At 38.6% G+C, this 21,842-nt stretch overlaps 1 protein-coding gene across 3 annotated transcripts; it reads left to right on the top strand.

The window, feature by feature from the left end:
- Nucleotides 1-2,091: 2,091 nt before the first annotated feature.
- il6st (interleukin 6 signal transducer) lies at nucleotides 2,092-17,198 on the top strand. 3 transcript variants are annotated; one of them, XM_031738382.2, is made up of 16 exons: nucleotides 2,092-2,251; nucleotides 2,680-2,754; nucleotides 5,931-6,227; nucleotides 7,066-7,213; nucleotides 7,993-8,156; nucleotides 8,343-8,494; nucleotides 9,021-9,183; nucleotides 10,977-11,056; nucleotides 12,027-12,285; nucleotides 12,725-12,892; nucleotides 13,488-13,589; nucleotides 14,029-14,175; nucleotides 14,281-14,421; nucleotides 14,671-14,767; nucleotides 15,112-15,193; nucleotides 15,898-16,512. In XM_031738382.2, exons 2-16 carry the CDS (start codon nucleotides 2,691-2,693, stop codon nucleotides 16,510-16,512), a joined length of 2,679 nt encoding a protein of 892 aa, XP_031594242.1. In that variant the 5' UTR covers nucleotides 2,092-2,251; nucleotides 2,680-2,690. The 3 variants fall into 3 exon arrangements, with proteins under 3 accessions (XP_031594242.1, XP_031594241.1, XP_031594243.1); XM_031738381.2 differs by having other exon boundaries at nucleotides 2,093-2,251; nucleotides 5,928-6,227; nucleotides 15,898-17,198; XM_031738383.2 differs by lacking the exon at nucleotides 5,931-6,227 and having other exon boundaries at nucleotides 2,093-2,251.
- The last annotated feature ends 4,644 nt before the right edge of the window (nucleotides 17,199-21,842 follow it).

Here is a 21,842-nt window from a genome sequence, read left to right as displayed (position 1 = left end):
TATGTGTATTTGTGCGTATTTTTGTTCTTGTGGAGTTCTGAAATGTTGATAAAGTTGTTATATTTCAAAGTACGAATCAAATGAAGAACAAGAGTTCTTGCTCTGCCCATTCTAAAGGATGTATCGGTGTGTATCAGGTGGTGACTTGTGTCTTAATCCCAGAGTGCATTTTTTCTAATTCTTCTTTCAGCTGCTCCCTATAAGGGTCACCACATCAGCCTCTATCTACCGCTAACATCCTCTTCTATCACAGCCCTCTCCATGTCCTCCACCCTATGTCATGGTCTGCGGGGCAGACCGAGTGGAGAGAGAGCGGAGGACCCAGGAACAGACACAGGCGAGGAGGCAGAACTGAACTTTAAACAAAAGGCGAGCCTTTATTGTGGCTGATACAAAGGCATAACAAAACAGCAGGGACAAGGGCTACTTAAAATAAAACCTAAACTGGAGAAACTAAGAACAACGAAAACTACGACAATGACGACTGAAACGACTATAAACAAGACTTAGTACAGGGACATGAAAGAACTAAGAAACGTATACTAGAACAAGGAACATGACCATGACCTGCACACAGTCTTGAAACCTGACATGACCTAAGGGAAGAAACACAGACGACGCAACATTGACAAAGAGAAACACGGGGCTAAAATACTCTGAGGGATAACGAGGGGAATGCGACACAGCAGGAGAACACAGCTGGGAGTAATTGACAAGACGAGACAGGGGAAGCAAAACTGAACACACTTACATAAGACAGGAACCTTCAAAGTAAAACAGGAAACAATTCACAAAGATGCAGACTTAACACTGAACTAAACCCACACTAAACACGAGGGCACAAAACACAAAACCTAAGGACAAAACCCTAAACCAGAATAAACTGAAACATAGAATTATAATAATAATCGACAAAGCATAACAAGAGAATCAGAATACAAACCATAACACAGAAGAATATAAAAAAAACAGAAAATGCTGGGTCAAAATTACCCAGAACCGTGACACCCTAACCTCCTCTTCTTCTGACTTCTTTTTCTACTCGCGCCTTGCAGCTCAACCTTCAACATCCTCTGTACATGTCCAAATCATCTCAGCCTTGATTCTCTATGTTTGCCTTCATCTTGAGCTGTGAGCTGATATACTCATTTCTAATCTTTTCCCTCTCAGTCTCTTCGAGTAACTGTACAAAAGACCCAGCCAATGCCCAGACAGCACACGATCAAGCTGCTTTTATGGTCGAGCTCCCTGGAGTGAAGTGGACAGCAAATGGGTTACCTGCTTAACCATAAATTCCGCTTCTGTCAGACCGGAATAGTGTACGGGGATGGCCAAGTTTGCGGGATCATAAAACCAGCTTCAGTGGCCTGCAGCGATTTTGTAGAAAGGCAAGCAGAGACTTGTCTTCTTTTCTATATCCTGAAAGCTTCGTCTATAGTTATCATCTAAATATTCATTTATTAAAAGTATTGATAAAATCTATGAAAACATCTTACTACATATAAAACTGCATCATTTGCACATATAATATGAAAAGTAAATGTAAATGATTCTGCAGCAAGCAGAAGGAGGCTCTTAACATATGATTATAAGCTTCTGCTTTTATTTACATTAGTGTCCTTTCTTTTAGAAACTGTTGGCATGTTAATTTCCTATTCCCACACTTCTCATCAATGCCTTGCACAATATGCAAAGCCTGTTTGACAAAGGTCTAACAAAGAGTGACTAATTCCAATTTCTAACGGATCAGGAATATTATGCTGCTTTGTCATGTAGCTAAAGTCAGTGCCAAGGGATTCCTGATGTTGTGTATTCTTGTTCTGAAGGGGAAAGGCGGAGACATACGGGAAAATAAGAGCGTAAGGCCCACAAAGCACACACAGCAAAAGTCTGCGATTCGTCAAAGGTGTTTAATTGACAGTTTGTCTGTAAAATCAGCAAACAGCATTTAGTCACGGGTGCACTTCCTCAGATATCGAAACGTTTCGTCGATATGGCAGACGCTCAGCAGAAATGGTTTAGGGCCATCACGACGTTGTGAGATCGGCTAATGAGTAGCGCTGCTACGTAACCTATTGCGACACAGGCTTGCCTTTGACGGGAAGTGGGTGGTCTTATACCAAGAACCAGACGCACGGCGAGCGAGAAATGGTATCTAAAAATTGTTTAAGTTGTCTAGACAATTGGGTGTACATAGATATACTACGCGGCTAACCAGCATTGTACAAGGACAGTAACGGGTGACTTTTACGTAAGTTATGACCGCTTTCTTTTGATTGTTTTTGTGGAAACACTACCATTAGCAGGAATGACAATGTGAGTTCGTTGCTAAATATATGGCTAATGCGACGTGACTGCCGTGGACATGGGTTCCTACAAAATTTTTAGCATCGACGCTAGCTGCTGTTTCGTAGCATCGTAATGAAATCCTAAATTTAAGTGTCTTTGCCACAGTTATTACTATCACAGTTATTACTGTTATTACTGTGGTATTACAGTTATTACTAAACGTATGAAAAGCTCAGTAAATGATTATTCAGTTTAATTAACTCAACGCTGTACGATACGATGATGCTAAAACAAGCTGCGACGTTGTGTGTTTGAAACAGAACAGATACAATTCTTTCCTAACTAATGTTATTTATTTATTTATTTATTTATTTTTGTCTTTCTATATAGTCGTCGTCATCATGGTCTCTGCAGCTGTGCTCCATCTGTGCGTTTTAGCTTGGGTGGCTTCTGTTCTCGCTGCTGGTCAGTATCATCAACAGTACAATTCATCTTTAGTCACTGGGGAGTGTTATCTTTTAGTATACACGCAAGAAAGAATCAAAATGGACACTCAGAATGTAGATTGTTTTTGACAACATTTTTAATGTCATGTTTCCTGCTGCCCCAGTGTTGGTATAATAACAAACTTTCAGAAGGCTTTTTAAGCATACTTTACCACGTTCAAGGTAAGGTAATTCAAACTATTGTGAGTAAAAGATATTGGCTGAATTGATATTATCTCAGTAATAAATACAAGTGCTAGTAAACATTGCTGATTACATATTTGAGAATTATTATCTGTCAAAGGGAAAACGGTGATGCAGCTTCATGTGAGATGTGGACCAAAGGACTATTTTAGAGGTGATGCAGTTGTTGCCTAATAAAAGCCTTTCTTTAGTGCTGCAAAGATGATGCACAAAATAGAGCTTTCTCATCTGATTCCTTGTGTCTTAGTGTGTGTGTTTTGTGGCGGTGATAGAGCGAATAATCTTGATTCATTGCTCATTTCTTTATATTGTGGTTCTAGAGAACCAGATTTTGTAGTCATTTTTATTGACGTATCTTTAAGCAATAGTTCTCCTGGCTTTCTGATGGTCTTTCACAGTTTTCCCTAAGCACTGGCTGCTTTTTCCCCACTCGTTTCACTTTCATTTTCAGTCCAGTCTTTGTTCCTGGCCATTATCATAAGAAGGTTGGTTTTTTCTTTGTTAAGACCCTTAACACTAAATCATTCAAACATAAAAAGGCACCTAACTCAGTGTTGTCTACACATAACAGACAACTTAGCAAAGAGCCTATTTTAAGTTGCCAGGTTGGTGGACAGTGGAGAACAAAAGAAGTGACAGTCCTAAAACACTATCTACAGCAATTGAAGAGTGTTTAAAAATTATTTCCTTAAAAATAGAAGAAAAAAAATCCAGCAAAGACCTGATCAGGTGATCAATCTACTATTTGCTGAAACCTCATCAGTAATGGTCTCAGTCAAGAAGCCACTTTTAAGGAAGGGAAACAGGACAGAAAGGCTGAGGCAAGCCAAATCATACAAAAATAGACTCAGAATCAGTTCTGAGCAGTTGTGCTACATGAAACACTGGCTTTATTTGAATGAATTATCTAATTAGTCATCCAGACAAAACTGGTTCTATCCAACTAAAGTGAGAGTGCAAACAGTTTTTTGTCATTGACATTGTGTACCAGTTCAAAATGCAAATGAAGTGTTTTGTTTTAACTTTACCTCTGCAGCAGAGGGTAGTAGCATATGAACATGTCACTCTCAATTGACTTTTTTGTGAAGGTTGAGATAAACTGTACTTTTCAAAATTGAAGAATTGAGGTGATTTAAAGAAAAAAAAAAGCAGGCCTCTGGACAGAGAATTCTAATTAAAAAGTTAAAGTTGAAAATACAACACATATATACAGTTTTACTAAATTTTTTTAATACATATGGTTAGTAAGGACAAGTGAGGGAAAGCACATGCAGTTGATATAGAGACAGACAAGCTGAGGTAAGATGGGGAGCAGCATATGGAAAGGAGAGAGAGACAGAAGAGCAGTCTGAGAGAACAAAAACAGGACCTAAAATTAATTAGTAAAAAAAATCTTGATCAGTCAGTTTACTTCTTTATTTCTTTATTTATTTTGCATGGAGAAATTAATGATAGTTTGCTACCTACTACAGACACATGCCCGTCTGTGATGATACCTCAAAAGAGATGTTTCTTTTTTGTCTGTTGTTTTTTTCCAGCCTTGTGTCTGTTATGTTTGTTGGTGTCAGTTTTGTCTGTCATATCATTTTTTTTCTGCTCAGTTTCTGTATGTTATTCTTTACAGAAGAAAATTGCTGGTTTCTTACTCCACCTCTACCTTTGAAATGAAGTGATGGTTAAAGCTCTTTCTATTGTGTTTGTAAATTGGCAGCAGATTTGGCAGCTAATGCTTCCCAGATGATTAGGGAAGACTAGCTTCCCTACCTTAAGAATTACAATTCTCTGAGAATGTATATGCCCCCTTTCTGATTTCTGACATTTTTGCTTTGTTTTGAGATCTTTTAGCCTACTCCGGGGAGGCTAAAAGATCTCCCCGGAGTAGGCTCCAGGGAGATCTTTTTAAAAAAAATACAAATATAAGGAGAGAATCTCTTAAAATAAGGAATATGTGTAACAAGACCAATGCCAAATATAACCAACAAAAATAGAACTTGTTTGAGTCTGTCAAACAAGTTTTTGTTGGTTTTTATTGATTAAGCGGGTTTGGGAATAATCAGATCTGGGTGTGACCACCGAAATTAAACTCAGCTTTCTGAAACATATGATTAATCACAGTTAATTCATAATTTATCAAGAATTGAGATATTGCAAACATTTTATTGAAGTTCTTGCTCCCAAGGGTGGCACAGCTAGCTATTAGGTTTGTAGGCAATTACCTTTTCACATAGGGCCATGCTGGTTTGGATATCTTTATTTCCTTAATAATTCTAATAATTTACAAAATCAATTTTGTATTTACCTGGGTTTTCTTTGTTTAAAATACAGTTTGTTTGATGATCTCAAACATAAGCGTGAAAGATGCGCAAAAAATAAACATGAATGGTAAAGGTTAAATAATTTTGTACTTCATATGTACAGATGTTTGGGGGCCGTCAGAATCCCTCCAGCTTTCTCTGTTTTAGGGAAACTAGTTACAAGCCAGCATGATGAGCACAATATTTTAGCTATGACCTCCACCTCAACCTCATATATCCCAAAAGTTAGGAAATTGTAACTACAATGTTATTATGTAATGACTGAAATGACCGTAAAGCCATTGTGCTGTACTGAAACTAGTGTAAAAGATGATTTGTTTTTCTGACTTGGTATAACCATGGACACCATGTGTGTCCATGTTGCCGTGACAGGCGGAGTATAATGTTGCATTAAAAAGAGGAATGTGGTCACGTCTCATCACACTTAGCAGCAGATGTTCCTATTGTGGTTGTATTGCTTAGACTGTGACAGGAACTGTGGGTAATTTGATGGCTCAGACTCACAGAAATGTATCAATAATCTTGTTGCTGACACAAGCACAGCACTCATCAGCTAGATTTTTCTGAGTTTTACTCTGTATGTGGGTTTACTTTTTTGTTTTTTGTTTTTTTTGTTTTTTGTTTTGACCTTCAGCAGATGACTATCATTTGGTGATAGCCCCACAGTCTCCAGTGGTTCAGATTGGGTCTAACTTCACAGCTACGTGCATGATCATCAACACAACTGAAGTCACAGCAGATGATCTCTACTGGAAGTTCTCTGAAATTATACCCAAAGAACATTACATCAAAATCAACACTTCAGCACTTAATGTCACTGTCACCATCAGAAGTGAAAAGTCTGAATGGTTATTGTGCAAATGCAAGACAGTGTCACAGTATGTTGCCCTAAATGAGGGCAAATTTATTCATGGGATTCTGCTGAGGAAAGGCTGTAAGTTCTTATTGTCATAACTTTAAAATCTATTGCTGTTTTTACCCAAATGCAGCTATAACTCTTTTTTCGATCGGTTGTGATAGCAGTAGTTTGTTTTCCTTTCCGTGTTTCCAAACAATAATATATGATGACAGAATTATTAGCCCCCCTATGAAAATTTCATTTTTTAAAGTATTTTCCAAGTGCTGTGAAACACAGCGTTTCCAAATATCTTGGTTTTATTTTGGATATCTATATTATTTTACTTTGCACACAGAAACAAAATTAGTTAAGACAAACCAATACCAGGATTAAAATGATTAACCCTAATGCTAATAGTCCATTGTGTATAATTTTTTGGAGCAAACAGCCTGTAGTGTTGTCTTGATGTATGTTGAATCATACAGGCAAGGAAATGCCAAAAATGTTCATCTGGATGTAGTGTTTAAAATGGGAGAAACGTTGATACCATAGATGTATCTGATAGGAGGCTGAAGGGTACCACTGGCCATTGCCAGTATTTATTTATTTTTGGGGGGTCAAATAATTCTCTTATTGTGGGCTAATAGAAATAATTAATGCTGTTTTCTAAAGAAATCTAGTATGTTAAGAAATACTATGTTGAAAATCCCTTTCTCTGTTAAAAAGCACATGGCAAAACTTTGATAAAAACTTTGAATTTCATAATGGGGTAATAATTTTGTCCTCATTTGTAAGCTGAATTTAAATTTAATATATAATAAATATATAATAAACCACCTGATAATGATACAGAAAAAATGCACTGAAAATTGTAATTTTGTGGGATGCAGAGATAAACTTTGTGAGTTTAGTTTGTGTTTTGTTTCAATATCAGATCGCCCAGAGAAGCCAAAGAATCTGTCTTGTATAGCAGTTCACGAGAGCGAAAAGATCTCATCAAACATCAGATGTCAGTGGGAAGCAGTAGGAAATCAAACGGAAGCTGTCCCTACAAGTTATACACTGTTTGTTAGACAAACAGGGTGAGTACATGCTTCATGAATCATTACTTCTTTTGTTTATGATTCTGTTTTTCATTCATTATGGTGAAACTAAGTCAAGCTGTATGTTAAAGCCATTGTATTACATTTTTATATTGCTGGTATGGACAATTTAAACATGTAAATGGCCTGTATTTGTATAGCGCTTTACTTAGTCCCTAAGGACCCCAAAGCGCTTTACACTATATTCAGTCATCCACCCATTCACACACTGGTGATGGCAAGCTACATTGTAGCCACAGCTGACCTGGGGCGCACTGACAGAGGCGAGGCTGCCGGACACTGGTGCCACTGGCGTACATGTTTCTGACCACCACCAGTAGGTAACGGGTGAAGTGTCTTGCCCAAGGACCGAGACTGTCGGAGCCCGGGCTCGAACCGGCAACCTTCCGATTACAAGACGAACTGCCAACTCTTGAGCCACGATCGCCCCATGTAATGCCTGTCAGTGTCAAGTTGTATAGCCACATGGCCACATTCAAATATGAACACACGAAACATGGTCACATTCACACATAGGGGGTAATTTATCCTGACCACTTAATCTAACATGCATGTGTTTGGACTGTGGGAGGAAGCTAGAGTACCTGGAGAGAACCCATGCAGGGGCAAAGAGACCATGCATACCCTGATTGTGCAAATCTTTGCACCATTATGCCAGCTAAATGTAATGTGACTTTTTAAACTACTAATGAATACCAGTTGTCTAGCTTTGTGTAGGTTTTACTGTCAAGTAAATTGTCTTCTACATCTTTTTTTAGGAGTGATAAAGTCTATACTGCATCAATATTAGGGCCAGTAAACAGTACCACAGTGGATATGAATGTCTTTCCTCATCATATGGAACTGGAGATTTGGGTGGTGGCACAAAATGAACTTGGAAAAGAAGAGTCTGAACATCTGATAAAGCTTGCTAATTGCTTTGGTAAGTAAATGGTACATTTGATTATTATATTGAACATATTTGCATGTTCTGAGCCAGTAGTCTAAAACTTATATTCAGATTAAGTGACGGTACAACAACAGTTGTTGATTGTCTTGAATTCTTTTTGTGACGTGTGTGTGTGTGTGTGTGTGTGTGTGTGTGTGTGTGTGTGTGTGTGTGTCGCAGTAAAAACAAAGCCTCCATCCGTCACAGTCATTTCAGAGGCAGTTTTTCCCACCTCCCTTGTGATGAACTGGACTTCTTCGATTGATAAACTTTATCTGGAAACGATATATGAAATTAGATACTGCCCATTGGGATCTCAAATGTGGATTTATGTAAGTATGTTTGTATACCCTTCCATCAAAAATTGCCATTGTAAAAGACAATATCACCATATTTCTAAAAGATTCAAACTATTGTGTAAACCTGTAAATCAAGTTAAGTTTCCAGTGTTGTGTTATTTATTAATGAACACATCTGCAGAAATTATATTACTGACAATTTTAAGAAAATCTGATTTAGTTTCATGACATGTTGAATCTGTTCTCCACAAAGCTCTTGAGAGTGATTGAGAATGAAGGTTTACTTTAGCACAGTAATATGGTTTTTGTGTTCTATACAACCTTCTACAGCTGCCAGTGTCCCTGTACAGTGTGTACACCATTTTATCTTTGTAGCACATGCTCAAGGTGCTCAAATGGAACACACTGTGGGTCTGTGCATAGTACTGTTGCCTCAAAGCAAGAGGGTCCTGTATTTGCTGAAATCTTAGGGTCTTAATATTTTAGTTGTGATTCTTCTCAGACAGGTACATATTTTCTCTTATTTCATTTTTAAGTGACATATGGTTTATGTTTTTAGGTACCCCTGGCAGACACTTCGAGGTATATACAGTCCTTTAGACTCCAGAACCTGACTCCAGACACAGTTTATGTCACTCAAGTACGGTGCAAATATAATAACAAGAACTGTGGTTACTGGAGTGACTGGAGTAGGAACGTTACCGAGAGAACACCAGAGGATTGTGAGTATTATGAATTCCAGTTTGGACTAGTTTCAGTAAAAGCATTTCCCCAAATGGAATATTTTGCCACAGACAATTAGCACACTTATGATTAATGAATTGTTCACTTAATAGTATGTTATACACAGTGTTGGGCAAGTTACTTTGAAATAGTAATTCAATTATAGTTACTAGTTACTTCTTCAAAAAAGTAACTGAGTTAGTAACTGAGTTACAATATTCTAAAAGTAATTAATTACTTTGAAAAGTAACTATTGCGTTACTTAAAAAAAACAAAGAACGTTTAACCCTCTGGGGTCCAGGGTATAATTGGCCATTTTTTTACTACTCTTGATTTTCTCTCCACATTTTACCTTTAAAAACTATTTACTTTGCCTTGTTTGGTATCATTCTTTTTAGCGCAACCTCACGTGCCTGAATTTACAGTTATGTTCTCATTTTGTCATACTGTATAACCAGAATTGATCTAAAATCAGACAAAAAACATAAAATCACAGTAGAAAAAGTTATATTTTTACTGTAACAACCATAAACATGTTTAATGAATCATATTTCATAACTTCAAATGCAAATATAAATTGTCAATTTTAAAATCCTATGCACAAGTTTTGCAAACAACAAAGTTATTTGCAGCCATTTACCTTTTACCCTTTTTTAATAACCATTTCAAACTATTTACAGAACAATCAGCTGTTCTTCAATAAGATGCCACACAAATCATTTGTTCCGCTCCAAAAAAATAATTTCTGTCCACTATAAAGGAAAACATCACAGCCTGATACCTGCAGGACTGACAGCAGCAGGTGTATCACTCCTGTTTCTACCTGGAGACAGCAGTCGCCTCATTGTTCTGACACACAACACAAAACTATCCACAACACTACACACTAACTACACAAGACAACACATTAACTACACACTCCAAACACGCTAAACGTCACAAATCTCACATCTCAAAACTCGCTCTCTCTCTCTTTCTCTCTCTCTCTCTCTTTCTCTCTCTCCCTCTCTCTCTCTCTCTCTCGCCGTCACTCCTAAAACTTTTTTTTGTTTTGGTTTTTTGCTCATAAGCAGAGAGTGCTTGCTAGCGCTAACGTGGCGAAACTATTGAGGAAAAAACGCCGGTTATATATTGTTTATCATGACTCTGGTTTTACGTGGCCTATCGACACAGTTTAAAAACTGGCACCGTGTTGCTTTGTCTTTAAGTGGTCATGTGATTGACTTACCACGACTACTTTATTCTTCCTCAGTCAAACAGCAGCACTCATGCGATTGTTTTGCCTCCTTAGCTCCAGGTGTTGTGCTAGACAGTGATCGTGATTACTGTCCGTGGGAGCACGCAGCTGCATAAAGCTGTAGCGTCCGGATTACTTACAGCTACTTCCTGCAGCTGATATAAGATGCGGTAAGCTGAACACAGCTTCAACCGTGTGTTTGTTGAAAAATAGTAACGGACCGCGTTTCCTTATTAGTAACTGTAACGCCGTTGTAACGATAGGAATAGTAATTAATTAGATTACTCGTTACTGAAAAAAGTAACGCCGTTAGTAACGCCGTTACTTGTAACGCCGTTATTCCCATCACTGGTTATACATGATGAATAAACTATTCAGACTCTGAAGTCCTCAAGACCTTTTTATATCCAAATGCATAAAAATTGAAAATAAAAACCTCTGGCAGTGAGAAGATTTGCTGAACCCATGAAAATGCATACATTGTCCACCCATGTGTTTACGTGTCCTTTTGATAAACTAAAAGATTTAATATCCTGTTCTTTTTCTTTTACCTAGTACCAACAAGTAAACCAGATGTATGGATAATCACGTCGGCGGAAGGCATAAATAAACGACAAATTGAGTTCATTTGTAAGGTAAATTTCCATCACATTCAATTTAACGTTTAAAAACGGTTTTATCTAACAATACTCCTGTTGTCCTAAGCACAAAGCATTAGAATTTGTTTGAAATGAAAGGTTTAACATAACTGATAGACATTCTACAGATAGACCAAAACATTTAGATACGTTTTCAACTGAACTGAACCAGTTAAAAAAAAACAAAAGGAACTATTGCTGCCAACCCTAACTCACCACAGCCAACATGTTAGAACAGACTGTCATGGACTGTTTTCATAGTCTTCATTATAGTTAATTATAGTTAACATTTATTCATTGTAGCAAGCAGTTTGATCAATGGCTAGATCAATAAAATTTTACCAGAATAGAATGAATGAGTTGGACAGATTGTGATATAGTCCTGGATATAGTCCATGGTTTGAATAACAGATTTAAAAATTGGAATACGAGAGGTCATTTAAAATATTTCTTCTTTTCTTTCAGAAAAGTATATTTATTATGTATAGCCACTTACAAGTCCTTATTAAGATAATATAAAAATCCAGTTTAAAAATAATCTTATTTTATTGTTACACCAAGTTGTGGATTTGCACTCTGGACCAATCAGCTAGTTGTTGTAATTGCATATGTTTGCTTTTCAAACATATGCTACTAACAGGCAAGTTACATATTGTAACGTCAACAATGTTAATATGGATAAAGGGTGTTTCTCTCATCTCTTGTTTAGTTTTTAAGGCATAATTTGATATTTGTTATAAATGCCAATACCAACATATTGGCAAGTAGCTAATATCAGCCAATATATCGGCCCCACAGATATATCTGTCGGGCTGTATTGAACACACTGTTCAGTGTGATAAATAACATAAATAATTTTTGTTTCATAGACACACTGGCATTTTGGGGTTTTTTAGCATTTCTCTTAGCAGTCATGTTGGTTGTTTTTGTGTAATAATGAGAACTGTCTGCAACTTTGCTCATCCAGGATCCCGAGGTTTCCAATGGGAGGATAAGAAGATTTAACATAACGATTGAGAAACAAAAGTATAGAATCAGGAATGGAACTTGGGAGATTATTCCAGTGAACAGAAGTCTGACAGATGGCAGCTCAAGTAAAAAACAGTTCACTCCACTAAAAACTATTCGCTTGGATGATGAGGAGTCTGTGACCGTGTATGTCACAGCCATAAATTCTGTGGGGGCATCTCCTCAGGCAAAGTTGATCATTTACCGCAAAGCACGGGGTAAGTGTCCATGTTGACTTTGAATTTACAGGCGTGACATTTAGACACAACTGTGTCTAAAATAAGTAACAGTAACAGAGACGTACGATGGTATCCAAAGAGATTCAGCAGGAACCATGAATCAGGATGCCATGTGGTTCATGATCATAATTTTTAACTCTGTTAACAGCTGTTTGGGATGTCCCAGCTATAAAACGGCAGTTAACAGGATCAGTATAGTGGTGTGAGTAATGTATGACTATATGCCTAGTATACACATAGTAGATAATTTCAGAACTTTAACTCAAAGTTCTTAGCAGGTTTTAACTCGAGGTTAAATGGGTTTTATAATTTACTAAATGTAGTTTATCCACTAAGTTTGGTTCAAATCAAGACCCAATGTATAACAAATTGGGTTAGGGTTATATTTGTGTGTTTCATGCGTGTGTGTCTGTTACAGAACCTCCTGCAGTGGAAAAAATGGAGGTACAGTTCCTTGACGGTCAGCTGTTGATTTCATGGAAATCCCCCAACAGAACAGTGTCCGAGTATGTGGTGGAATGGTTCGGTGATGGTGAGAGAAACTGGCAGAGGGAAAATGGAAAAGCAAACTGCAGTACAATTAAAGGTATTTTTTCTTTTTTTCTGAGGGTTTAGGAAACAAAAAGTTGTTGTACAACCCTCTTAAAGAAATATGGAATAACCATGTTTGGTGAATGTTCATTCATGTTGTCCATCTTAAAGGCATATGTCACCCATCATAAAATCTCTCTTGTGTCATGGCTATAAGAAGCTTTTGTTTAGTTTGAGCTGTCATAAAGAGGAGACTGACTGTACTGTGCAGATGGAACTTTAGCTAGATCTGTTTAAAAAGTGATAAAAAGGTGGGGTTAAAAAGGTAGTCTGTGATTTCATTGTTTAATGATAATGATGTGGAGTTATAAAGAGTCAAGTTTCTTATTGGTAAGAAACACGAATGATAAATATGTCATAGTGACTTTAATACAACCTTGTTAAAGCAAGAAAGTATTCTCCTGTAACAAGGAATTAATATATTTTGCCATGATTGCAGGCATACACTGCAGCGGATCTTTAAGTTAACTTTTACTATGGCTGCTATTACTAATAGCTTACGTTGCTTTACTCTAACTGCATGTTGTGTAGGATTGCTATTAATTAAACAGTGCTTCCCCCCCTTTTTTTAACCTTGATGTGAAATCTAGGGGACCTTAAGAGATTTGTTCACTACAGAATATCAGTGTACCCTATATATGGCAAAGTGGTTGGGAAGCCAGTCCATGAACAAGCCTATGCTGAGCAAGGAGGTAAGAGATCATACTTGTCAATTAATCAATAGTAAAACATTGTATATTGAATTGTTGTGGATATTATAATTTGAATAGTGCTGTCAGCATTAATCTCGTTAAGATGACGTTAACACCATAACCGTCATAACGTCATTTTAACGAGATTAACGTTGACAGCCCAAAATTTAAATTTTTTTTTTTTTAAGTCTCATGTAGCAGCGTTCAACAACACTGCTCTTTTTGTAATTTACCACTGGCTCTGATGGTTAGACTGTGATGTAAGATGCTAACATTAATGTAAATCCTTGTCTGAGTAATGTAAGACCCTCAAATGTTTGATGATCCTATGCAAAATTTTTATATTAATCATTTGACAAGTTATATATTGTCTATCAGTTATTTCCACAGAGATGTTCTTAAAATCAGTTTGTTGTTATTATTATTATTTTTTTTACAGTTCCATCACAAGCCCCTACTGTCAACCTGAGTGGTGACCCAGGATGTTACACAGCCAAGCTGGAGTGGGATGAGATTCCTCTGATAAAACGGCGTGGCTTCATCACAAACTACACAATATACTATCGAAGCGGGACTGAAACTCATGGTATCTACTGGTTCCATGTTGTGCTGAACTGTTAGGTTAGCGTTTTTTTAATGAAAGCACTCAATTGCCAGGCTAACCTTTGATTTCTGTTGTTCTTTCTTGCAGGCATAATTGTGCCACCTAACACCACCTCATACACTCTGACATCATTATCACGCAACACAAAGTATGACATTTGGATAAAGGCTTCAACTATCAGAGGCTCAGTCAATGGATCTAACCACTCATTCACTACTCTGAAATATGGTCAGTATAAGTTTCCCTACATGATCTACTCTTCCAACTAGTTGAGAAATGTCACAAAGTCAATTTTACCTTTTCCAAAGTGTATGTGTAGGTTCTCAGTGAATTGAGGTGTTGTAGTCTTGAGAGCTTGAAAAGAAGGCTACTGGAGCGTCTTGGATGATAGGCTAATTGAAGTTTAGATTTTTACCATTGGTTTTTGAATTGCTGTTAGCCCTTTGTCTTATCTATATATTCTTTTTCACCTCATAGCACCAGGAGAAATTGAAGGCATTGTGGTAGGAGTGAGCCTTGGGTTTCTGTTTGTTGTTCTCATGACCATGCTGCTCTGTTTCTGCAAAAAAGATGTGTAAGTTACCCTTAAATACCTCTTGGGATGTTTACCGCCTCTCAGTGAATGGCTGTAAACTGAACACGTACATCTAGGGTTTCCATTTACTCTTTGTTGCATCTTACCCTTTCTCAGACTGCAGGCATTTTAATGTGCCTTTGGGTGTACAGCACTTTAGTCATTTGATGAGGCACATTATACTAGTTTATTTTGAGCATACCAGTCTTAAAAATTGTAAACGTTCATTACTTCATGCACAATATTCATCATAATAACTTCACTTCAACTGTGATTTCAATATTTTTGGAGTTATTGTATTATTTTTCTATATAAGTATGTTTTGTTTTTTTTCTTTTCTACAGGATCAAGGACAACTTTTGGCCTCAGATTCCAAATCCCGGAGATAGCACCATTGGGAACTGGTCTCCAGATTATCCTTTGAAAGTAAGAGCTTCACATTAGTGTGTCAGCATGACCAGTATAATGGTAATAAAAAAAATTATATTAAACCACCAGAACATAGCACAAATGTTTGCTTGGATAAAGCAGATTGCTCATTCTCAGCCCTGTTTGTCATCACTGCACATACATTTCTGTTAGCTAATGACACTTGCCCCATACAACAAGGTCAGAGTACTGAGTGAAGAACCGTCTTCCATGTTTCGCGTAAAACATGCATAAAACATCAGCTGAAAGCATTGCATGTACAGCTTGCACAGAAGTCCAGTGACTAAAAGAATTACCCTATTAATATTGTATCCTAATTTACAAATCCCTTTCATAGGAGAGGAAGAACAAAGAGGTGTCAAACTAACAAGCTTTTTTTTTTTTTTAATTGAAAGATTTTTTGCCTCTATTGGATAGTGGACCAGTGCAGATAGAGAAGATAGTGGTGAGGGAGGGGGAAGACTTGCAGCAAAGGGCCACAGTTCGAACTCGAACCTGGGCTGTACTCTGGCCAAGTGGCATGTGGCTGCCTGCTGAAGCACTGAGCTACACTGGCACAGCAAAATTAGGCTTTAAAACTGACTAACGTGCAGACAGACTGTCTAATATGTCTTTATCTGTAGATACCTTAATACTGTGAGTTTTCAGTCCCGTTTTGTATTTAGTCAGATACATTTCTCTTGTGCTTTCCTTCTCTACAGGCAGAGGCACCAAGAGAGAACTGTCTATCTGGCATCAGTGTGCTTAATGTGGATGTTTGTGATGCAAAGTGTGTATTCGAGGAGGACAAGGCAAGTCTGCCTCTGAAAAAGGACAAGTATCTGTCTGAGGAGCACAGCAGTGGAATCGGTGGCTCCTCCTGCATGTCCTCACCTCGACAGAGTGTGTCTGACAGTGATGAGGGTGGTGATATGGCTGACACCACGGCCAGCACTATTCAGTACTCCTCTGTAGTCGCCTCCAGTGGTTACAAGGGCCAGAACCCAAGCTCGCTGCCCCAGCAGTCCATTTTTTCACGGTCTGAGTCCACACAGCCACTGCTGGACTGTGAAGAGAACCATGACACCATGGTGCAGGAGGGCAGCAGACAGTGTTTCCTGAGACAGCCCTGCTTTAATCACAATGCAGGGAATGAAAATGCCACCGACAGTAATGACTTCAACCCGTTGGAGATGGAGCAGCAAGAGGTGCTGGACTTCTGTCCCCTGGAAGAAGACACTGAACACACAGCACCTACAGATTGCCAATCTGATGACTGGATACCAGCAACGGTCTCCAGCTACATGCCTCAGCTGGGTGGCTACAGGCCACAGTAAGGACTCAGATATCTCGTCTGATACATGCATCACCTACATATGTGGTCTTGTGCCTTTGTTAGTCCTGGGTGTTTATTTAAAGCATTGAACAAATCCCAGTATATCTTTTGCACTTAATCAAATGTAAATAGTCCCATTATATTACACTGTAAAGAGTAATGTGAATTAGAGCTTGTGGTTGTCATTTGCTTGCTTTACTCTCACAAGGAAAAATTACATAGCCAGGTCTTTGTAAATAAAACAACACCTTCAACATAATGATGAAATACAATTTTATACTAACGTAAACTGCTAATGGCATGCCAGTGACTGCTCAGTGCAGCCTAACTTCCTTAATCTCACTTGAATTTTAATTTTTAATTGACAGTTTTTGGCTGAATGTAAAGTCTTATGTTTTTATTGCATTTATTAAAGGCAACATGAAGCTCTTAAAATGTTGAAACTGTTGTTTTTCAGTTTTCCTAATGTTAATTCCAGATGCTGTTGGAAGATGTGTTTTCTCACTCCAGGCTGTGTCAAAGCAAGCATTATATCTTAATTTGTTGTATCACAATGTTAAAACAATTTGGAATACAGTGTGGTCATAAACAGCATTGCTTCAGCTCTGATCGATCACTGCTGATTGTATTTCTTTTTCAAATGACACCATGCTAAAACTTAACAATAAAGCATATGAGGGAAAGTCAGTAGGCTTCGGTTTTTGATTTTTGCTAGACATTCTAATGAACTGCTTTGAGTAATATGTAAGTGACCTGGGAGATGCTTAATTGCTTGCTTATGGGGTACATTCTGAGATGAAGGAAACTGGATTCTCTGTTCCAGAGTTTCTTGCTGACTACTTCCCTCCTGCTGCACCGGAAGTAGGACAATGAAAGCACATAGTGGAGCCAGTAATCTAACTTTATCTTTACATTTTATAAATGTTGAAGTCCCAGTGAGACAGGTTTGTGGACACCAGGACGCTTCCTAATGTGGGCCAATATGAGTGATCATCATAGAAGGGCCTTAGTCAGAGAACCTAATGGGCACTCTGACAGAATTTCAGCATTGCTCTGTGGAGCGAGGAGATTATTTCATTAACTATTTCTGCAGCACTCCAATAATCAGGTGTATATGGTAATATATGGTATATGTATTTAAAAGGTTCATGACAACCTGCCTGGATTTGCCAAAAGACACTTTAAAGTTTGAACTCTTTGGTGTGAATGCCAAGTGTCACCAAGAATCCAGGCACTGTTTAGCACCTGGCTGATACTATCTCTACTGTGAAGGACGGTGGTGGCAGTACCATGCTGTTTAGTTTAGTTTATTAAGATCCCTACTGGCTCTGTAGTAGCAGTAGCTACCCTTCCAGGGGTCTTAGGAACTTTATAACAAAAAAACTTTCATACATAAAACATGTACTACATGAAAGACAAAAAAGGGCTTATAAACAACAGAACAACAATTAAAAACAGCATCTCTACATTAAACATACATTAATTGTTACAAATAAACATCTATAGGATTCACAATAGCTCATTTTTGGTTATTTGAATTATTAGTCCAGTCCCTAAGGACCAACATGCTCATCACATAAAACGTCTAAGACCTAACAAAAAATAAAAAATTCTAAGGATTATTCCTGTGTAAATATTTAATGTCTTGATTTTTCATGCAAAGTATTCAGAATATGTTACTCACATTGAGTAACTTAATGGAATATGTTACAAACTACATTTTGGGCCATGTATTCTGTAATCTGTAGTGGAATACATTTAAAAGTAACCTTCTAAACACTGACCATATTTCTAAGATTTTCTGGGCCAAGTACAATAACCTCAGTTTTATCTGAATTTAGAAGCAGAAAATTTGAGGTCATCCATTTCTTTATGTCTTTAAGACATTCCTGTCGTTTAACTAATTGGTGTGTGTTATCTGGCTTCACAGATAGATAAAGTTGTGTGTCAGCTGCAAAGCAGTGAAAATGTATGCTATCTTCAGATGATACTGCCTAAGTGAAACATGTATAATGCAAACAGAATTGGTCCTAGCACTAAACCCTGTGGAACTCCATAATTAACCTTAGTATGTGAAGAGTACTCTCCATTTACATGAACAAATTGGAGGTTAGATTGATATGATACAAACCACTGCAGCGCCTGTCCCTGTAATACCTACAGCATGTTCTAATTGTTCTAATAGAATATTCTGGTCAACAGTATTGACAGCTGCACTGAGGTCTAGCAGGACAAGCACAGAGATGAGTCCACTGTCAGAGGCCATAAGATAATTTGTGGGGGAGCTGCTACAATTGCGGCAGGAGTGTTGCTCAGCTGAGGACTCACTGTTTGCAACCGAGACGAGTTGAATTCCAGAACAGTCGCTAAATTCAGGACTTTGACGAATATTGGACCGAGTGGTAACTAACCACTTGGAGGACACTGCTGTTGTTTTTATCTTTTGACTGCTGGTTCTCAGTGTACTACTTTTATACATAGGGAGATGATACCGGTACGGGTGGAAGGACAGACTAGGGCCTAGCTGCCCTCACCCTGGGAGCAGACATGACTCAGGGGTGGCCCCAGGTTAAATAGCAGTCTTTAGAGGTGCCTGAAAGGGGGCAACAGTCTCTTTGAGAAACATTACAAACAGTCTTGTGGGCTCAGAAGAACAGATAAGCTCTAGGAAAGGCTCCTCATGGCAACAGATTCAAAAGGGTCCAACACAGAAATACAAAAAGACTCAGAAAAGGCAGGCTCGGGTGTATAGTCAGCAGTTCCTGGGAGACTCACTCATGAACATGCTAGCCACTTGGCTGGTAACATGGTTGACAGACTCAGAGAGTTTCAGCTGGAGAACATTAAATTCAGTCTTAGACTGATAGATTTTTATGACAGCAAATCGCGTCTTAGAATATGCCAGCTCAGATTTTGATGGTTCATTCACAGACCTGAAGTCTAGTTTTTAAACGTCAGCAGCAAAGAATTGAGTATTGGCATTAGCTGTTTTAACAGAATACTTGACCCCAGAGTTCATTTAATCAACAACAGAAAACTTGGCTTAATTAAGTACAGGCTCATGAACAAAAGATAAAGACTTCATATGGCCTGGCTCAGAAACTAAATCTATGATTATATGGTCGGCAGGCTCAGTACTGTCACAGATACAGATAGTGTCACTGACTCTACAGGCTCAACAATACAAGGGATTAACTCACAATTATCAGTTTAAGAAATGGCCTCACCACTCTTATTTACTCCAGTTTTATTACATGAATACTGGGAGTCAGAAAACTTAGCTCCGGGTGTATGTGGTTCAGGCTGGGAAACTTTAGGGAAAATAACTGTACAGGGTGGGCCATTTATATGGATACACCGTAATAACATGGGAATGGTTGGTGATATTAAAGTCCTGTTTGTGGCACATTAGTATATGTGAGGGGGCAAACTCCTCAAGATGGGTGGTGATCATGGTGGCCATTTAGAAGTCGGCCATCTTGGATACAACTTTTGTTTTTTCAATAGGAAGAGGGCCATGTGACACATCAAACTTATTGGTAATGTCACAAGAAAAACAATGGTGTGCTTGGTTTCAACGTAACTTTATTCTTTCATGAGTTATTTACAAGTTTCTCTTTGTTCACAGCCATTGACATGTCGAAGAGGTTAACACGTGAGGAGCGGATCGGAATTGTGTTGATATCTGGTGAACGCAGTAACCGGGTCATTGCAGCAGATTTCAATGCAAGACACCCTACGAGACCACCCATCTCCCATGCTACAGTTAGCAAACTGCTTGCTAAGTTTCGTGAAACTGGTTCAGTGTTGGATTTGCCAAAATGTGGACGCAAGAAAACTGTCACCAATGAAGAAACATCAGTGGCTGTCCTAGCTTCATTCAGCAAGAGCCCACAGCGTAGCACTCGCTGCATGTCACTGGAGAGTGGCATTAGTCGAACATCCCTTCGGCGGATATTAGCTACTCACAAATGGCACCCTTACAAACTCCAGTTACTGCAGCATCTCAACGAGGATGACCCAGATCGGCGCACAGAATTTGCAGAATGGGCAAAATAAAAATTGGAACAGGACCCTCAGTTCATGCAGAAGATTTTGTTCAGTGATGAGGCAAACTTTTATGTGAATGGTGAAGTTAACAAACAAAACCACTGCTATTGGTCTGACACTAACCCACATTGGATGGATCCCTCCAAGACTGTTGGAACAACAAAAGTGATGGTTTGGTGTGGCATATGGGGTACAACGATAGTGGGTCCATTCTTCATCAATAGAAACCTCAAGGCCACTGGATATTTGAAATTGCTACATGATGATGTGTTTCCCTCTTTATGCACTGAAGCTGGCACGTTCCCAGAGTTTTTCCAGCAAGATGGTGCACCACCACATTATGGGTGCCAGGTCCGAGCATTCCTAGATGAACAGTTTCCTGGAAAGTGGATTGGTCGTTGTGGGCCAGTTGAATGGCCCCCAAGGTCTCCCGATCTGACCCCCTTAGACTTTTATCTTTGGGGTCATCTGAAGGCAATTGTCTATGGTGTGAAGATACGAGATGTGCAGCACCTGAAACTACAGAAACTGGATGCCTGTGCTGGCATTTCTCCTGCGGTGTTGCTATCAGTGTGTGAAGAGTGGGAGAAGAGGGTTGCATTGACAATCCAACACAATGGGCAGCACATTGAACACATTTTATAAGTGGTCAGAAACTTGTAAATAACTCATGAAAGAATAAAGTTACGTTGAAACCAAGCACACCATTGTTTTTCTTGTGACATTACCAATAAGTTTGATGTGTCACATGGCCCTCTTCCTATTGAAAAAACAAAAGTTGTGTCCAAGATGGCCGACTTCTAAATGGCCACCATGATCACCACCCATCTTGAGGAGTTTTCCCCCTCACATATACTAATGTGCCACAAACAAGACTTTAATATCACCAACCATTCCCATGTTATTACGGTGTATCCATATAAATGGCCCACCCTGTATTACTCACTGTGGAGAATGTTTCTGAGAACATGGTGCCCACAAGCTGGGAAACAAGCTCCAGCAGAGATACAGTTATTCGCAAGAACCAGGCGAATGATTGCTCAGCAGTGAGGCCACAGGTAAGACAGGTAAATCGAAGGCAGGCAGGGCAAGAATGCTGTGCTGCTGTAGAGATGAAAATGAACAAGATGAGTGGGGTCTCTGAGGTTCCTGCTTCCTCTTTGGGGACTAAAAAACACTAGAAGCGGCTCTAGCAGGGTACAGGCATTCTCTGGTAAGTTGTATGAAATACTTTGAGTGCTCAGAGTAGAAAACTGCTATATAAGACCCATTCCATTTACC

The sequence above is a fragment of the Oreochromis aureus genome, linkage group 7, assembly GCF_013358895.1.
Source record: "Oreochromis aureus strain Israel breed Guangdong linkage group 7, ZZ_aureus, whole genome shotgun sequence".
In the NCBI taxonomy this organism is placed as follows: domain Eukaryota; kingdom Metazoa; phylum Chordata; class Actinopteri; order Cichliformes; family Cichlidae; genus Oreochromis; species Oreochromis aureus.
Note: the sequence above shows the minus strand (reverse complement) of the source record. Positions and strands in the feature narration are given on the sequence as shown.